General features: G+C 44.1%; 1 protein-coding gene across 3 annotated transcripts in view; it reads right to left on the bottom strand.

Annotated features, from left to right (window-relative positions):
• Positions 1 to 487: 487 nt before the first annotated feature.
• Positions 488 to 18,690, bottom strand: part of LOC142956864 (solute carrier organic anion transporter family member 5A1-like) — a 24,140-nt gene continuing 5,937 nt past the window's right edge. For all 3 annotated transcript variants that reach the window (XM_076098626.1, XM_076098625.1, XM_076098627.1), the window contains 8 exons: positions 13,027 to 13,159; positions 12,116 to 12,336; positions 11,290 to 11,454; positions 9,464 to 9,662; positions 6,329 to 6,488; positions 5,885 to 6,132; positions 5,742 to 5,806; positions 488 to 5,244 (listed from right to left, as the gene is read on the bottom strand). In XM_076098626.1, the coding sequence (XP_075954741.1) occupies positions 4,736 to 5,244; positions 5,742 to 5,806; positions 5,885 to 6,132; positions 6,329 to 6,488; positions 9,464 to 9,662; positions 11,290 to 11,454; positions 12,116 to 12,336; positions 13,027 to 13,159 (1,700 nt within the window). In that variant the 3' untranslated portion in view covers positions 488 to 4,735. The remainder of the gene's footprint in view (positions 5,245 to 5,741; positions 5,807 to 5,884; positions 6,133 to 6,328; positions 6,489 to 9,463; positions 9,663 to 11,289; positions 11,455 to 12,115; positions 12,337 to 13,026; positions 13,160 to 18,690) is intronic.

Genomic DNA, 18,690 nt, shown 5'->3' with positions numbered 1-18,690 from the left:
ATTTATCAACATTCTATGACATACCATAATGTTGAATTAAAGTACTTTTGTGCAAAATACTTTTTCAAAACATGTTTCAACATTCTATCTAAGCCATCAACATGTTCTTGCTGCTGGTCCTCCGGATGCAACTATTTTTGAAATGCACTAAAAGAAAACACCGTTTTGTTTTTCTTGTTGGCTTCAACACGTGTTGAACAACGACACTAAATGGTCCCAGAATCTTTATTACTTTTCTTTGACATTTTTCGTCATACTATACTACTACTACAACTACTTTTTTATGACATACTATACTATGGCATATTATACTATAACTTTTTAATAATATTTTGTATGATGTACTATACTATGATATGACACATTTCACTGCATTCTAAATGCTATGACTTTTTTAGAAGTATTTATGTCATACCACAGTATGACATTCTTTATATGACATACTATAATACGACATTTGTACGGAGAATCAAACCCATGAACCAGGTTCTGTAATACAGTTTTATTATTTTTTCACATTTTCATTGACAGAAGCCAAGTAGCCAAGGCATCTGTAAACAGTGTGTCCACAGATCTACATTAGCCCGTCATCAGTGTAGCTTTCAGTCAGTCAGAAACACTTTCCTCTTTAAATAAATACAATACTGATTTTTTTTTTCTTTTTTTTTTTTTAAAGAAAAGAAGTAAACTGAATGTTCTAACCTACGTCTGCCTGAAGGAGCTCACGCAGATCTAGAGCACGTGTCTGTTGTCACGGTGTGGAAATGAGGCCACATCACGACAGGAAACGACCGCATGACACACGGAGGGAAACGACGACTCCTTCGTCCCAAAGAGGAGAGAAACTAGAGACGTTGTAGAATCTGGTGTCCACAAACATCCGTGGATTCAGAGAAAATCATCAACATGAGGGTGAAATACTCAGACCAACTGCATGACGCATGATTATTGTTTCTGAGCTGATACATTTTCAGGATATTGTTGGTCTCTAAACCTGTAAAAAAAACACAAATGTCCAAATTCTTTTTTTTTTCAGCTTAATTTAGCAAAATTATGATGTTTGAGCTACTCAATGTGAAATCAGAGCGTTATTGTTGCTGATGGACATGCTGTATCTCAGTTGTTTTACAGTATAAATACACAAACAGGAAATGTAAAGTTGACGATACATATTTTTTCAAAGCCCGCTGAGTTTGTGCTGCATCTTGCCCGTTTGTCACACCACTGAATGAGGCCATGGATCAAGCCTTGAAGGGTGAAAGTGATATTCTATTGTCAACAAATCCAATTAAAAGACCAAAAAACATCAATTAATGTTCCTCTTAATATACGTTCCTCCCTTGTGCAACAGAACTCCATTAAACACACCAATGAGCCTCACGACGTCACCATGAACACAAACACACCGTTCATTCTGACTCCTGAAGTCCGGCTGCTACAAATACCAAATGTGGATTAATCCGCCGCTGAAAGTAGTCCCCCAACAAAAAGATTTTAAAGAGTTACGGTAGAGTTTTTTGGTCTTTTTATGGGATTTGTAGACAATAAGAAACATAGAAAACCAGACACAAAGAAAAAGGAGCTCATTAAAGGAGCTAAGAAGCTATTAAAAAAAATAAAGAGTAATTACAGAGCAGGCATCAGGAAGGTGGACTCAACATTTCATCCCCTCGAGTGTTGCTTGTGAAACAGGAATCGTCACACAAACAAACAAAGAAACAAAATGAAAGGTGAACAGAGAAGCAGGACATCGGGTGGACCAGTGTCTCCGTGCTTCACTAACTCTACACAGAGTGCACACTGGTCTGTGTTTGTTGTTTCCTCACATGAAAACGGAATGTCGGGTTGCGTGTTTCTGACAGAAGGTTTATTACAGTCTTCATCTGGTCAGAAGTTCACCTCGACACCACAAACACACAGAAGATCTAATCTATCTGTAGAACACTCAACACATCGGAGCTGAATGATAACTTCGTTTCATTGGAGCCTTGAAACCCCGAAAAACATCAGTTTGTGTCTCACGTTCAAATACTTATTTTTTACATTTGAGACTTTACAGTTTTCGTAACATTATTAACACCAGAGTGTCTGAGAGTCACATTAATGTGTTGTTCAGACAAACGATCAGTTGGTTAGTTGTGAACATAACTGTCGGATTAATCAATGAACTAAATATTGTTTTGTTAGTGTCGGCCTTCGTGTTGAGACATTAATCACTGAGAAGTTTAACTTAAACACATCTTCATATTCCTCTAAAGGTTCGGTATGTGTGCCATTACCCGTTGTTGTGTTATTTAGCATTAATAAGTGATTTTGGAATCTAAGAACATTTTAGAAAGACGTTAACTTGAGCTTTGGGACACTGACACACATTTTATACACAAAACTAATAACCATTAAACCAGAAAATAATCAGCAGATTAATGATGATGAAGCAGAAAGTAAACATCAATTCAAAAGTCTCAAATGTGAAAACACTGATTGTCTGAGACACATTAGTCATGTTCTGGTTGTTGTTGTTTTTAAGCTCATTTTATTTATTTATTTATTTATTTATTTATTTATATATATATATATATATATATATATATATATATATATATATATATATATATATATATATATATATATATATATATATATATATATATATATATATATATATATATATAAATAAACTGGAGAACATTTACTAAATGGCTCTTGTATTACGTTTTTTTTTAAAGTTGCTGTTTTCAAACAAAGATGGACGAAAAGTCCCAAAAAGGTGCTGATCCTACAGATCCACAACAACTCCACCTGCTGATGAAGATCATGTGATGTGATCGAAAGCTCCAGAACAGCTACGCAATCAAGCTGGAGGCGAAATTGTTCATTTGTATTTTAAAACAAGTTGCAACATAATTTCTGGCAGATTTTTAGTCTTTTTTAGTTTTTCTCTACGTTGTAATAAGTGATTGTTGAAATGACGGCAGCATGAATTCTTCTGCACATGAACTACCTCAGCTGCTGGGCTGCACTGGGGAGCGATCTAGTGCCAACACCATTAGTCAACTGAAGAACACTCGAAGTTAATTTAACACTTCTGATAATCGATCGAGACGCTAAACATCTAAAAGTTACAGCTTCTCAAACGTGAATAAACGTGATGGACATTTTATTCACGTTTCTCTTTAGATCAAAGAAATATTATACTTTAAAGAATAATCAGCTGATTTATAGATAAAGGAAACGATCACTAGCTGCAGCTCGACAGTGAACATGAGAGCTTCTTCTGTGCTTCTGCTGCCTTCTGTTCTACGTTCCACACTTTTAACCTGACATGTGGCGAAGAGAACCGCAAAAATCCCATTCAGTCGTTACCCATAAGTCATTGGGGCTACTGGTTAATTGTTTAGCAAATTTCCCACTCAGGATCCATCCCAAAATACCAACGAGCTGACGAAGAACAGAAGACGACGGTCGACTAAATGAACGGTTGAGTCTCATCTCCCGGTGAAGAGTCACAAACACAGCGAGTCAAAGAATGCCAAAAAACGTCTCCGAGCATCTTAACCGTATTTCTTCCAGGCGAGTGAACGGATCCTCGGCGACTCGTCCAGCCGGGGGAATGTGGTCAGCGGGTTGGGAGAGAAAAAATTAAATACAAAAAAGCCGATCCTGTTCTTTTCAGGTAAAACCACTTATCACGGTGCTTAGTCAGGAGGGACGCAGGATGTATGGACGCTTTGTGTGGAGCCGGCAAAAGCCAAACAATCCCGACTTCCAGCGGTAATACTACGCGTCATTGTGTCGGGGGAGCAAACAAAAAGGCCTTTTGCAGTCGGACAGGAATGCGTTCTGTGCACGCCAAGCTGCTCCGCCCGGTGACCGGCTGTCAGGTCGGTTCTTCTGAAGCCTGTTTAACCCGAAGAACATGAGCCAAAAGAAAGAAAAGATGGACACTAAACACGACTAGTTCACATAGCACCATGCCATCGGTTTCCAGTTCTTAACACTTAGTTGCAGTGTATCACATTTCCACAGGGTTCTCTTGCGAGGGTTCTCGTGCAAGGGTTCTCTTGCGAGGGTTCTCTTGTTTTTTTGTATTTTTGTTTTGTTCCGTGAGAGCGCTGTGATCCAGTGTCCAGAAAAACAAAAGAAAAAAATCACTTGCATGTTGGTGAAGTACATAAAAAAAACAAATAAAGAAGGAACACAGGTGTAAAGTGGAAGGGGGGGGGGGGGGGGGGGGTGAGGTATCTGTTCAGGTGACTGTTATTCCTACAGGGGGGGGGGCACAGTCTGTCTGGACGTCCAGTGTGTTTGCAGGTATACTGTACATGTGAGGACCGTGGTGACAGAAGGCACATATTGCCGAGGTCAGGAACGGTAGAGAGAGAGAGAGAGAGAGAGAGAGAGAGAGAGAGAGAGGGGGGGGGGGGGGGGGGGGGGGGGGTTGCAAAGAAAACAAACCCGGTCGCTTTCAACACTTTCACCAACCTAGCAGATGTTTTGGTGTCAGAGGAGGAACTCCGAGCTGGTTGGGTCCTAAAGGAGTCAGACTCTCCATCATTCGACCGCAGACCTGGAGGTTCTGAATGAATCAATGAGGGTTTGTTTAAGCCACAGAGCCAGTTGGATGTAGACTAAACTTAGGATGAGATGAGAGCACGACCTCCACGGGACGATTTCAGAATAAATGTCAGAGGGTGAGACCGGCCTTATCGCCCCCCCCCCCCCCCCGTTCTGAAACTCAGACTCTGACTGAAACGTGTTCCAGCGAGCGGGCCGGTGCGGGCGGCGCCACCGCGGCCGCAGGGGGAGGAGTTATTGCTTTAAGCTCATTGCCGGGGCAACTCTGGGTGCTGACGCCGCGGTTGAGGGGGCCGGCGCGCGGCGGCGCGTTGGCGGGCAGCAGGGCGCTGGGGTCGGTCCGGGGGATGTTGACGGGGCACGAGCGGGTGCGGGCGTGGCCCTTGTGGCCGCCCGGGTGGCACACGAGGCTGCCCACGGTGTCGACGGGCGACATGTGGCGCTTGAGCCAGCGCTCCACCCGCTCCTCCTTGTACTTGATGGAGTACCAGGTGAGGAAGATGAAGAGGAAGCCGAAGAACTTGAGGCTGGCGGCGAGGCCGAAGTAGACGAAGCGCAGCGAGGTGACGTCGTACTCCCAGCAGGAGCCGTGGACACCGCAGTCCTGCTGCCACAGCATGCAGGTGGTGTCGATGACGGCGCCGAAGTATATGGGCGTCGGGATGTAGGCTGAGTGGAGAAGAGGGGGGGGAGACGAAGTGACAGAGGAAGAGGAGAGAAGAGGGAGGATAAAGAGGAAAGTCAAGAAAAGAGAATACGCAAAGAAGAGGGTGATAGGAGAAGGTGAGGAAGAGGAGAGGAAAGAAAACTCATGAGCACAGAAGTGATCGAGGACCTAAATCTAAATCCTCTTTATTTCACTCCACTTATTGAGCGTCACACTTCAGTTAAGATGTTGACTGTTGGAGAAACAGATCAAAATGGTCAAACACTCCAGTTCTGACTGATTCAAAGTGGCAGCAGCTTCCTGAACATCTCATGTATCTCACTCCTCCTCCTTCAGGAGAACGGTGATGACGAGGCATTAAATTTAGCACAACATCTAAACTTCCTGGCGCTTCATCAGCTCGGCGGTCAGCAGTTCCAGGATGTGCAGCGCGTTTACAATCAGTGCGTTTAGCTGACGCTCAACTAAAAAGATTGAAAAAAGTAGTTTTTCTGCTCACCGAGAGTCCTGAGGAGGACAAACTGCATTCCCAGAGCGAACGGCCTCTCCTGCTCCGCTACAGACCTGCAACACACAAACAGAAAGGTGAAGACCGAGGAACCTCACAGTAACGGAGGACGAACTGAGATAACACACGAATACCTGAGCGTGACGATGATGGCGGAGGGCTGGGCGCAGGCGGTGATGAGCGTGACGATGAAGAGGAAGATGAGGAAGGGGATGAGGGTGCTGCAGGTGCGGTTGCACTTCCCCGACACGGCATAGCCGTTCTCGTTCAGGTAGGTCTTGACGATGACGAGCTGCAGCTGGTTGCCGCCCTGACCGCCGGACGACGCCGGCGTGATGATCTGGCGGCTCTGGACGCAGGCGCAGTCCGAGTAGTTGCGGATCTGGAGGGGGCGGAGTTAAAGATCGTCATCGAGACGACTGACGGAGTCACGCGATCTTAAAGAACATCTAACTTTTTTTGCCTCTGCTTTCTCACAGTTCTTGAAACATTAAATGTGTAAAAGCTTGATGTTCTTTATAGCTTTTTAAGAGTTTCAGCAGTGGAATGGTAGATATCATTATCCTTGATCCTCTCACCCCGGTGCTGTCGTTGCCCACGCTGCTGCAGCCGGCCAGGCAGGGGTTAAAGTACGTGATGCCATCGGAGCCGCAGACCGGAGCGTACTCGTGGATTTTACATCCGCAGTTCACATTGCAACCTCCGGTCAGGTTCCTCTGGGTCATGGTGAGAGTCGGTCTGCAGAGAGGAAGCAACACACACCAGCTCTTTAGCATTTTAAAATCACTTGAAGGGTAAAGAGTCATTATTTTGTGCACAATCAATGTTAGGTGATTGGACTCTGACAGAAGAATATCTTGAAAAAGAAGACAACTACGACTCCCATGGTGCATTTCTTCAAGAAACCTGCAATCAGAGCTCCTCCGACTGTGATTACACGTTGTAGAAACCTGATGAAACATTCAGCGGTTTAACGTCGGATCACTTTCACATTCTGGGTTCTCAGTTTTGGACAATAGTTTTTTTTAGATGGAGCTTCTCCATGAGCAGCTGAGGCTCATGGGTATCGTTGTTTTTTGAGCCACGACAAACTGAAACAAAACACAAAATGATATTATGCAAAAAAACTATTCAGAACTAAATCAGTGTTTGGTTTTAAAACTTTTCTGTGCAACCCCAACATTTGAAAACCTGAAAATAAAATGAATTTAGCAATGATAGTTTTAGCATATTAACATGCTTAAACACCTTTTTGATGGTGTCATTCTAACGTGTTTACAATGTGCAATCAACATTTACTTCTTAATGTCAAGTTGACACGAAAATACATTTTTTTTGCCACTTTTAGACTTTTTATTCTGTGATGAACTTTAGTGCTGGAAAGTGTAAACTCTGAGCTGCTGTTAGAGCCGGATACAAAGTCACAATACATCATCTGGAGACCATGAAGGCCTGCAGTACATTTCATGGCAATCTATAGATTTTTCAACCAAACCACTAAGACTGCATGGATAAAAAACAACGTGAATTAACTGGAGAGCAAGCACAACAGAGTGAACAAGTAGTAACTGTAGTAAAAGTGCTCACTCTTCACCGAAAGGGAAGGAAAATGAAAAATAGAGAATAAAAGAGGAAAATGAAAAGATAGCAAGGATGAGGAGAGAGGGATGTGGAAACGAGACAGAAAGACAAGAGACGAGGAGGAAGAGAGCTACAAGGATGAGAGATTAGAGGGTAGAAAGAAAGGAAAGAAAAAGGAGGGCGTTATGGGGAGATTAGAAGAACAAAGATGGAGAAGACAGACTGGAAGAAGTAGATGAGAGAAAAAAGAACAAAAGATTATGAGAAAGAGGATATTGAAAGGAACGAAAGAACAGATGAATTAAAAAGATAACAAAAGCATTAGAGACACAGAACTAAAGATCAAGAGAGGTGGGCAGAAAGAAAGACGGACGGAAAGAGGAAAAATAGAAAGCCCAGAGGGAGAAACACGGGAGGCAGTCGGCCAACAGACCGTCTCTTCCAAGCTGTCCTTGGACATTTTCCACCGTTGCCATGTCATCGCTCTCGGGGACGCTGCGTCCAAAAAAACCAAACGCCTCCGTTTACTGGCTCGCTATCTGCTATCCCGCGCCGATCTGAACGCTGGCTTCCTCTCCCGGACGTCGGTCACAGATGGGGTGATAAGAAACTCCCGCCGGCTCTTCTCACACCGGGAAAGGATTTTGTACGAGAAAGGCCAAACACGCAGTCGGCGAACGGCTGTCTCTGATAGAAGTGAAAGCTTTGAAAAGACCCCGTTTACTCCTGAGATCACACTGAGACCCGAGAGGAGAGACCCCACAATGCAGGTCTAAGTTTAGACTTCATACATCTGTGCCAAAAGAAAACCTGTATGGACCCACAGATGGGTATATTGGTAAGCATCAAACTGAGACAGCTGCTTTGTATGAGCCATGAAAACACAGTGAAGCATCTGGTTGTCAGAGGAAGAACTAGACCTTAGTGGACCATGACGGTGGACTAGGTGAAAGCTGCTCCTTCGGATTTATGCCAAAAGTTATGAGTGTGTTTGAAAGAGGACGTCCAGGAGTGTGTTTAACTGGATCCACATTACAGGCTTAGACAGAGAATAAAAGAATAAGAGAATATTCATGTGCTGAGATTACCAAGGCTACTTCTCTTTCTCTACCTGGCCTCTCTCGCTCTCTTTCACAATTCTGCATTCTTTCTCGTGGGTGTTTTTCTTTTTTAAACTCTTCCTCCGCAGTCTGCTTATCTCTACCTTCCGTCTGCTCGTTCTCTCCCGTTTTCATCTCTACCTTCCGTCTGCTCGTTCTCTCCCGTCTTCATCTCTGTCTTCCGTCTGCTCGTTCTCTCCCGTCTTCATCTCTACCTTCCGTCTGCTCGTTCTCTCCCGTCTTCATCTCTGTCTTCCGTCTGCTCGTTCTCTCCCGTCTTCATCTCTACCTTCCGTCTGCTCGTTCTCTCCCGTCTTTATCTCTGTCTTCCGTCTGCTCGTTCTCTCCCGTCTTCATCTCTACCTTCCGTCTGCTCGTTCTCTCCCGTCTTCATCTCTACCTTCCGTCTGCTCGTTCTCTCCCGTCTTCATCTCTACCTTCCGTCTGCTCGTTCTCTCCCGTCTTCATCTCTACCTTCCGTCTGCTCGTTCTCTCCCGTCTTCATCTCTACCTTCCGTCTGCTCGTTCTCTCCTGTCTTCATCTCTACCTTCTGTCTGCTCGTTCTCTCCTGTCTTCATCTCTACCTTCTGTCTGCTCGTTCTCTCCTGTCTTCATCTCTACCTTCTGTCTGCTCGTTCTCTCCTGTCTTCATCTCTACCTTCTGTCTGCTCGTTCTCTCCTGTCTTCATCTCTACCTTCTGTCTGCTCGTTCTCTCCTGTCTTCATCTCTACCTTCTGTCTGCTCGTTCTCTCCTGTCTTCATCTCTACCTTCTGTCTGCTCGTTCTCTCCCGTCTTCATCTCTACCTTCCGTCTGCTCGTTCTCTCCTGTCTTCATCTCTACCTTCTGTCTGCTCGTTCTCTCCTGTCTTCATCTCTACCTTCTGTCTGCTCGTTCTCTCCCGTCTTCATCTCTACCTTCTGTCTGCTCGTTCTCTCCTGTCTTCATCTCTACCTTCTGTCTGCTCGTTCTCTCAGTGACAACCCACCACTTCCCCTAATTTCCCCCTCCCCGGTTTCCCCGGTTCTCACCCGGTGGTGTAGGGGATGTTGATTCCTCCCAGGTTGATGCTGTCGCAGCCCACGATGAACAGCGTGGAGAAGCAGAGCAGGGAGACTCCGCTGCAGATCATGGCCAGCTTGGCCGACTCGCGAGCTCCCAGCTTCAGCTTCTTGATGATGTAGCCGCCCAGGAAGATGCCCACGCCAGCGCTGGGCACGATAATCAGACCTGGGGGGAGAAGAAAGGTGCATATTAGAAATTCAGAGAACGCATTTCCACCACTTTATCATACTTATTCTGCTGAGGGAATAGAACCACGAACCCTGGCAGGTGGGTGCTACTGCCTTGCTCTAACCACTAACCAGGCCGAACAGCGATAGACACCAAAGTGGGTTCTTGTCACCTTCACAAGTCCGTGAGCAGGTTTCCCAAAGAACATTTTGAATTCACCCACTAGAGGCTGGCGTAACATGAAAGTATGTGTGAGTGGCAGTTTGACTCACAGGCTTCACAGCCCACTCCACCTCCAGCAACTCCACACGCACATTCCTGACAACAAAAGTCTTTACAAGATAGAATTTATTTTGGACGAAATCTTTGAAAAGGTTTCCAAAACAATATAAATAAAGGTTTTGTTGGATAAAACGTTCGAATGACTCACGGTGCCAGTGTGACTAATGATGAGCTGCAAACAAAACCATTTATTCCAATAATATATTATTTTTGTTATCAAACTGTTGCATAAAGCAAATAATAATAATAATACGGAATAACCATTTTAGTTTTACGTCCAGACATCCAATAAACTGAATGACGGCGTCTTTGTTAGTCATTAATTTATTGAAGAAGGCGTCAACTGTTATAAATGGAAGAAACCTTCTTCTGGTACAAATTCTAAAAACTGATAAAGGACATTTGTTTTAGCTTCAGTGAATCTGCAAACACGTCCATCTCACGTAGAGAGAAGGCGCCTCGTGGACTTCCAGACACTCCGGCTATCAGCAGCTCCAGAATACCAAAATAGGCATCATCACTTAAGAAGGCCATCAGTTTCCTCTCAGCTTCTCCACTCGTCAGCCACAGCAGAGAGCTGAGTGGCTCTTTATCTTTAACTAACACACACACACACACACACACACACACACACACACACACACACACACACACACACACACACACACACACACACACACACACACACACACACACACACACACACACACACACACACACACACACACACACACGATTTATTTGACCCACTTCATGGTGCCGGAAGAAAGGTCGTTTTTGTCGCTCAGATCAAAAAGCGTTTCACTTCCTTTGGACATTTCAGCTTCTCGGGCTTAACTGTTGTTACGTCGATAACATGCCGTGTGAGACCATGTGACGTATTAGCCTGTTTAAGCATGCGTGTGCGTGCGAGTAGTGCAGCTCCCAGGTGCCCCCTTCATCTGAAGACCAGCAGTGCCTTTATTATTAATGTGTGTTGGCTTGCAGCTCTGCAGACAGCCTCTCCTGCTCTGCTCGAAGATTTAAGAAAAAAAACAAACAGCAGAGCGGCGCTGAACAGGCAGAAAGGATGCAGACAGACCAGAATGTTCACACAGCGTCCACTGTGTGAACATTCTGGTCTGTCTGCATCCTGTCTGTGCTGCTGTAGAGACATTAAGGCAGGTTCGTCTTTAAGATGCTCAGATTCCTCTCAAATGTAAGAGCTTTATGAAAGATAAGTGAAAAACTAAATCTGGGTTTAAAGAGTGAAGTAATGATGATTAATGAGCGCAGGAATGTGGATCGCGTGACGAGGAAAACGCTGCTGCTTTAGCGCATTGTGGTGCGTAATCCAGCTCACCGGTGTAGATGCTGGCGCTGGAGGCCGGGATGCCAAACTGGGACTCGATGAACTTGGGGATGAAGGTGATGAAAGCCGTGACGATGGCGCTCTCCGCCGTGTAGGAGAGGCTGACGAACAGGAAGGTCACGTTGCTGAGGATCCTCACTGCAGCTTTGGGCAGGTCTGAAAGAAGAGGAGGAGGAGGAGGAGGAGGAGGAGGGAGGTTAGACGGAGAGAAAATTTTGTAATGAATCCGTATGTGTGTGTGTGTGTGTGTGTGTGTGTGTGTGTGGTACAATTTCCCCTTGTGTCAACTCTCCTTCAAATCATTTAAAATAAACTTGATTCAGGAGCAAAAAAAAGCATTTGTAAGCATTGTATTCACATATATCCGGATGAAAACTCATAAACTTTCTTCTTGCAACAATCTGTTAATCTGTCGATTGCTTTTTGGATGAATGAAGTAGTTGTTTTTTCTTTAAAATGTCAGAAAAAGATGTTTTTAAATGTCTTATCTTGTCGAAAGAAACTGTTCAAAACCCCAAAATATTCTGAAACCAGCAAATAATCACGTTGTAGAAGCTGGAACTCGAGAATTTTCCTTTAAAAATATACTCAAAACTATGAATTGATTATCAAAACAGCTGCTGAATAACGACTAATTATTAAATCAACTAATCATCGCAGTTTTAACTTCTGATCAAACCAATAACCAAAGGAGTGGAGGGCGGGTTTTGTTGTCAGAAGGCCAATGAGACAAATCAAATAAACTTCAAGAGAGACTCTTGTTATTTTACAAAGAGGAGAGACATCGTCGGTGACATCGTTGGTGTTTTCCCGGTACCTTTGATGTCCTTCCCGAAGCCCATGGACGAGGTGACCGCCTGGCTCTTGCCGTTGTTGCTCTTCTCCTTGAGGACGTCGTCGTCGCTGGACATGTCGTCCATGCTCAGCTTTTTCCTCCTCTTCTTCTTCTTGTGTCGGGGCGGCAGCTTCTTGGGGAAGGTGAACATGGGGAAGATGACCAGCAGCATGGCCACGGCGCACAGCAGGAACCCGCTCCACCTTTTGACGGGAGGATCGACATAGAAATACTCAAAAATACAGGAAAACGAAAAGAGGAGAGTCACTTTACTCTTCTCTCAGTCCGGACATTTCTATCTCTCTGTGCCTCATTATTGTGCACATAAATAAGTAAATCAAATCGTCAGGGTTGTGCTAAAAAGAATCACTGGTACACTCATCCATCCCCTTTCCTGCTATCATCACCTATAACTCATGTAGGAAGCCCGAGGCTGTTGGCTAGTGAGTCACTGGTTATGCTGTGAGTGAGAAGACGGCCTCACTGAGAGCTGTAAACAGATGACTAACCTCAACATCTCACGCAGCACATCTACAGATGGATGTCAGATATAAGACACAAGAAGAAGTGACCCAAACATGCATCTCATGCATTTCAAAGTGGTGCAGCACTCGTCCTGCATACAGTGTCAGTTTAAATGTGGTGGATTTATCCTCTTGGTCCACTTGTGATTCAATAATCACACTTTTAGCACAGAAAGGAGCAGGAGGGAAACAATATACATACATATTCTGCACTGATGGACTTTAAGGGAAGGGAATGTCTCTTGAAGGGAATGATTTTCGTCTTTACATGGTATTTGTTGACAATATGACACATAAAGAATATCACTTGAGTTATGCTTTAAATTAAAAAAAGCAGTGTAAAATGTATAATCTACAAACTGTCCTCACCAGTTGCCGATGAAGCGGGGGTCGCTTTGATCGATGTTGACGACGGTCTTGGGGTCCACGTAAAAGCCGATGAGGACTCCTCCCAGCAGGTAACCAGCTGCTGGACCCAGTGCTCCCATCACATACATGATGGCTGAGGAGAGATGGTGATCAGACTTTAGCAGCATAAAAACACACAACACAGACTAACCAGTAAGTACGATCACTGATCATTAAATGGTTAATCACAGACTGTAGATAAGAAGTGGACGTCGTCTTCGTGACGTCACCCATTGGTTTGTGGACTGATGTTTTGATGTTTTGAAGCCTCGAGTTTGTAGATTTTGGCATCGCCATTTTGTTTTTTTTCGCAACCAATAAACAGAAGTGACCATATCTGGACTGAGGAGGAGTGACGTAGAGACGCCGTATATGTCTCTGGTAGAGACCTGTCAATCACTGTGTAGCCCCGCCCTAAAGCATCCCCTGCTTTATGGTCTGTTTGACTCTAAATGGACCATAATGTACTAAATGAACATCATGCTGTAGTGAAGAAGACTTGAAACTAGAGATTGAGACCATAAACTCATGTTTACAATGTTTACTGAGGTAATAAATCAAGAGAGAAGTAGAGTCATTTTCTCATAGACTTCTATACAACCAGAGGAGTCGCCCCCTGGTGGACACGAGAGAGAATGCAGCTTTAACACATGAAGCTTTGGATTCACTCGGCAGAACCGGAGGACGCCGCCTGGTCTCATCCTGATCACTTTCCTGGACTGTATTAACATGATTTTATCAACATTTGTCTGAGACGAGCGTGCCAACTTCTGTGTCAATTTGCTCATTTACCCAAACCCGACACCTAACTTTAACCCTTATGCAACGCTTCAAAACCAACGTAATCTAGCTTTACGAGCGGGGCACAAAAGGCCATGTGTGAGGGTCATGTGTGCGGATCATATGACCGTGTAATAAGGTGCATGCTTGAGGCTGAGAATAAGATTTCCCCAATTAGAGGGAATTAACATCTTAAAGTCCTTGGCTGGAGTTGAAAGCTAAAACACAAAAGAAATCCGGTGGCGTGACTCAAAACCTGAAAGCTGGACCAGGCGCTGGACCAAACTGAACGGTATCCAACTGGCAGAGTCCTGGGAACTCACAGGGAGCTCTGGGTTCATGTCAGCAGTACGTTTAACAACAACTCATTCACAATTTATAATCACCAATGTTGTGCTTTTCAAAATAAAATGACAAGTTGTAAGTGATGCATCAACACCGAATTACAATCAAGTCTTCTGGTATTTATGGAAGCGACAAACTACGCTTACTTATTGTGTGTAAGAACTGTACCGATTGTACCGTTGTCATACTTATGTCATCATACAAGTCATTTAAACATAACATAATGAGCATTGTTCTCTATAAACCCGTCTACAGTTCGGAAACAATGACGACAAAAGATCGGCAGAGCGCAGCAGCTTGTCAAGTTTTGCAAGTTCATGAACCACCAAAGATGGAGAGTGCAACCTAAACAACCTGACTTTACAGATCCGTGTGCTGGAAGTGAGTCGGTAGAACACACGAGTGTCCAGATATAAACATGTATGTGGAGGATAAACCAGCGTGTAACGTTACACCAGAGAGACATTAGGAGCTACAAGTCACTAGATGATCAACTCTGTTATCTGAGTTCATGAACAGAACGTGCCGATCAGATCTGTGACTCTGATCCCGACCGAGAGTTTTATGATCCGTTGCACCGCCATCCCACAGGGATGTTTTCTAAACCCTCCACGCTCCCCACTACACCGTTACATCATCGGACTGGGAAAGCACGAGCCTGGGATGATAAAGCCTAGGTGGACCCGGCGTGGCATCGTGGATAATCCCGTCTCTAGCCGGGAGAAGAGGGGGGGGAAACCCTCGGTCGTGTTACGCAACGTGATGCAGACCATCGGCAGACGGATGCTGGTGGTGGTAAAGACGGGCGACCGGGCAACGCTTAGGGCCAGAACGAACCAGTTAAAATCTACCTTCATGCCAATAAATTCAAGAGAATGAGACAAATTCGCATAACTTGATTGAGCCACGGTGTCTCAGAAACAACACACAGCATGTCAGAGCAGCTGCTTACTTAAAACGGTGAGTCGACTTTCTATTATAACAAAGTGTTTGTAACCGCTGAGTACACTGTAATAGTACTCTAATAGGTGACTATACCCCTCACAGTGATTATGGGTTATCACTCTAGAGCTGCGTCACCATCACACACATAATGAGAGCCCTCTCAGGGGTCATCCTCTACGACCCGATTACACGAGTCCAGAACCTGCCGGGCCTGCGACACACACACACCACAACACGGCCGTAAAAAAAAAAGAGACTGATGACGGCCGCAAATCAGAGGGAAAGCTAATAAAATAAATAAAAAATGTAATTTTGAAATGACGTGTGTGGCTTCAAGAGCCTCAATCAACAAGCGAAAAACACTCGTAAGCTTTCAATCCATTTAAGATGAATCAAAAGCATAAATCAGGATTGGAGTTGCCAAGTTTTGTTCGAGGTCTCATTAGATTCTTGCCGGTTGACGGATTGGGTTTATTTATTGAGAGAGAGAGAGAGAGAGAGAGAGCGCGAGAGAGAGAGAGACACAGAGAGAGAGACACAGAGAGAGAGAGAGAGAGACACAGAGAGAGAGAGAGAGCGAGAGAGAGAGAGCGAGAGCGAGAGAGCGAGAGAGAGAGAGAGAGAGAGAGAGCTGAGGTCAGGATGGATTCTAGTCTTTATTTTATTTTATTTTATATATTTATGTTTAACTTACTGGTCCTTTTTTTGCTGCTTTTCTGACAGAAGTGTTCATCGCACATGGTGTGTTTTTAATAATATGACGATAATGACGTTTTTTACGCAATAAAACACGTTTTTTTTGTGAGTGTTCAAAAAAACAAAACCTGCTTTTCAATCCAGCCGGCAACTTTTGGGCAGAGGTTTACAGAGGTTTAAAGGGATTCTTCAGAGATTCAGCATCTCAGTTACATAAAGACAGGGACTCACTAGAAACAGATAATAAAATAAGAATAGTCAATATCTAAGCGGCTGAGGCCATGATATCTGGACCTGTAGACCCACTCGATCCTCTCGGCCCGGTAAAATACTTCAAACTCTACGACACCCGATCTGTAACGCAGGCTTTCTACTTAAAGAAATTAAGTCTCAAAGCTCAACAAAGGAGCTACTTTCTCAAACTAAAGCTTCTCCAGAGTCACGGACGACGTTACACAACACTACGAACCGTAACGAGTAAACTGAGCAGTAGAATTGGTGGAGTTCCCAAATAAATGTGAACACTAGTTATATTAATTAAATGGAAATATTCTAAAGGTTTTCAGACACATGTGCTCATTTTCCTGACATAGTTAGTGTCACTACAAACACATCTCGGTGTGGAAGCTGTGTCTCAAACATCGCTGTTGTTGATTCTGATATTTGAATGAATAAAATCACAGACGTAACGAACAGATTTGCTTTGTTTTCCATTTGTTTGTCGTCTCCGTTGCCCCCTCGCTTCATTTGATCACTTAAAGCTCCAACTCAAAGCTGAACGTTCATTCTTCCGCCCTCACTGTTCCTGAAGCACTAAGAAAGTACTTTCCCCAGGACGCAGACTCTTTTGGCACCAGGAACTTTGGCAGAAGACTTCATTTTAGTCCCCAAAAGGCCCATCGTCACCGACGACATGAGGGCGTCCGCTACAAGAGATAAACTTTTGTGTGGTTTGACAAATGGCTGCACAACCTGCGTTTATACATTTATAGTGCTGCTGGTGAGGTTCAAATCTTCAAATCATTAAGTATTTAAAAAGGAAGGAAGTAACAGTATCTCTGTTCCCCTTTTATAGAAACACGCATCATTAAATATCACAGAGCCAATTCATTCTGTCCAACCCAGAACAGAAACGTGGTCCCTGAGTGATGCAGAAGGTCCAGCAGTCAAAGGTTTCATCAAAACAACCTTGAAAACACTGATAAACGTTCGGACCAACTTAATTCATTTGCTAAAATATGTGTCCGAGAGAGACGGAGAGACAGAATAAGGCCAAACCGACGCCACAGACCACAACGTCTGTTTCAGCTCAGACTGGTTTCTGTACGTTTCAAACTGGCTTTTGTGGTTTAGGAACGTCGGTCACGGCCTCTGCAGCAAAATAAAGTAGTGAGATGAGTAATCAGCAGCTTGGCATTAATGCAATGACTCACAACGGCAACACCAAACCCGACCTGAAAGTTCACCAACAACAAACAAACAAACATCAAGCACATAACCGGTTACTCATTCGCTGTTTCAGTCAGCAAATATGATTTCAACAGGATCAAAGCAAGAGTTTCATCCAAAGTACCGGACAACACCATGAGAGCATACGTTGTGCTGTTAGTGACCCCGGCAGGTGTTTGAACCACTAACCCTGCCTGCGTAAGTGCCTTGCTTCCACTGCTCAGCATCATTTGTGATTTCACCGTCTTCTCACGCCAGCCGATAGAAGCCAGCGGGATAGTACCGAGTAGTGTGAAGACGCTTCCACTCGATCAATACATGTGAACACAAACTGTTTAACCAGAGAACACGAGAACCAAACCTCGTGTTTAGCTGCTGTGGCCGAGTGGAACCTCTGAGGTTCTTCAGAAGTCTCAGTGTTCTCAATCTAGTCCTCGGCTTGCAGGTCGCGTAATATTTGGCGCAAGATGCAGCTCGTCTTAAATATACGGGAGCAGATGACATCAAGTCATTAACGGTTTAAGTTAGATGGAGATAGAAATGCTCTACGCTCTACGTTCCTAATTCTAAAGGTGAGGGTTTGCTGATCTTCCCTGTTTTATTTCACAGAATATTTTTGAGTTTCAGAATGTTTGTTGAACAAAAGTGATGTCAACGCATCAAAACAAAAATTGTCACAAAGTGGTTCAGTGACTTTAAAAGAAGCCCCTATTTTAACATTATTTCCCATAATTCACTATGGTGCACAACCGCTTTAGATTTGAGGTACTCTGATGCTGGCCTGGTTTCAGACCTCCGATTCTTTTAACAGTCCAACATACTGTAGGTCTGCTGTGCTCGTCTCCCCACAGTTGGAAAAACAACAACAACCAATCAGAGCTTTGTGGGCGGCATTAAGCTAGAAACAGCTAAATCCTTGAAATAAAGCGACACACAACGCTGGCAGTGTGGATGAGATTGACACAGTTACACCGGCTGTTTTAAATCCACTTAATCTTTAATAGACATGTATTTCTACTATTGACACTTTAACTGCTCTGAGCTACCACGGCTTCTGTGTTGACGTATATAACTAAATAACCCCCCCCCCCAAACAGAGGACAGAACAACATGAACACGCCAGGCTGATTGAAGAAGGGGCAATATAGTCTGATAGTCAAGTGTCAAAACCAGCATAGTTTCCTGAGGAAAACATTAAATCATAGCGCTGACACGACTTTATATCAGATCCAGTAAAATGGGTCATAAACCATGTTTGTGTGGTTGTTTTAATACACTCTTAATTCCAACCTACAGCCACCCAAAAGTCTGAATCATACACAGTCGCATGACAAAGCATGCCAAAACACAAACTGGCGGCGTTGAGGACCATATTGCGTCTCCGAGCTACGGCTGGCAAATCAAAATTTC

The sequence above is a fragment of the Anarhichas minor genome, unplaced genomic scaffold, assembly GCF_050575085.1.
Source record: "Anarhichas minor isolate MPS153535 unplaced genomic scaffold, ASM5057508v1 ptg000024l, whole genome shotgun sequence".
NCBI lineage: Eukaryota > Metazoa > Chordata > Actinopteri > Perciformes > Anarhichadidae > Anarhichas > Anarhichas minor.
The sequence above is the reverse complement of the archived record's forward strand: the minus strand, read 5'-3'. Positions and strand labels throughout refer to the sequence as shown.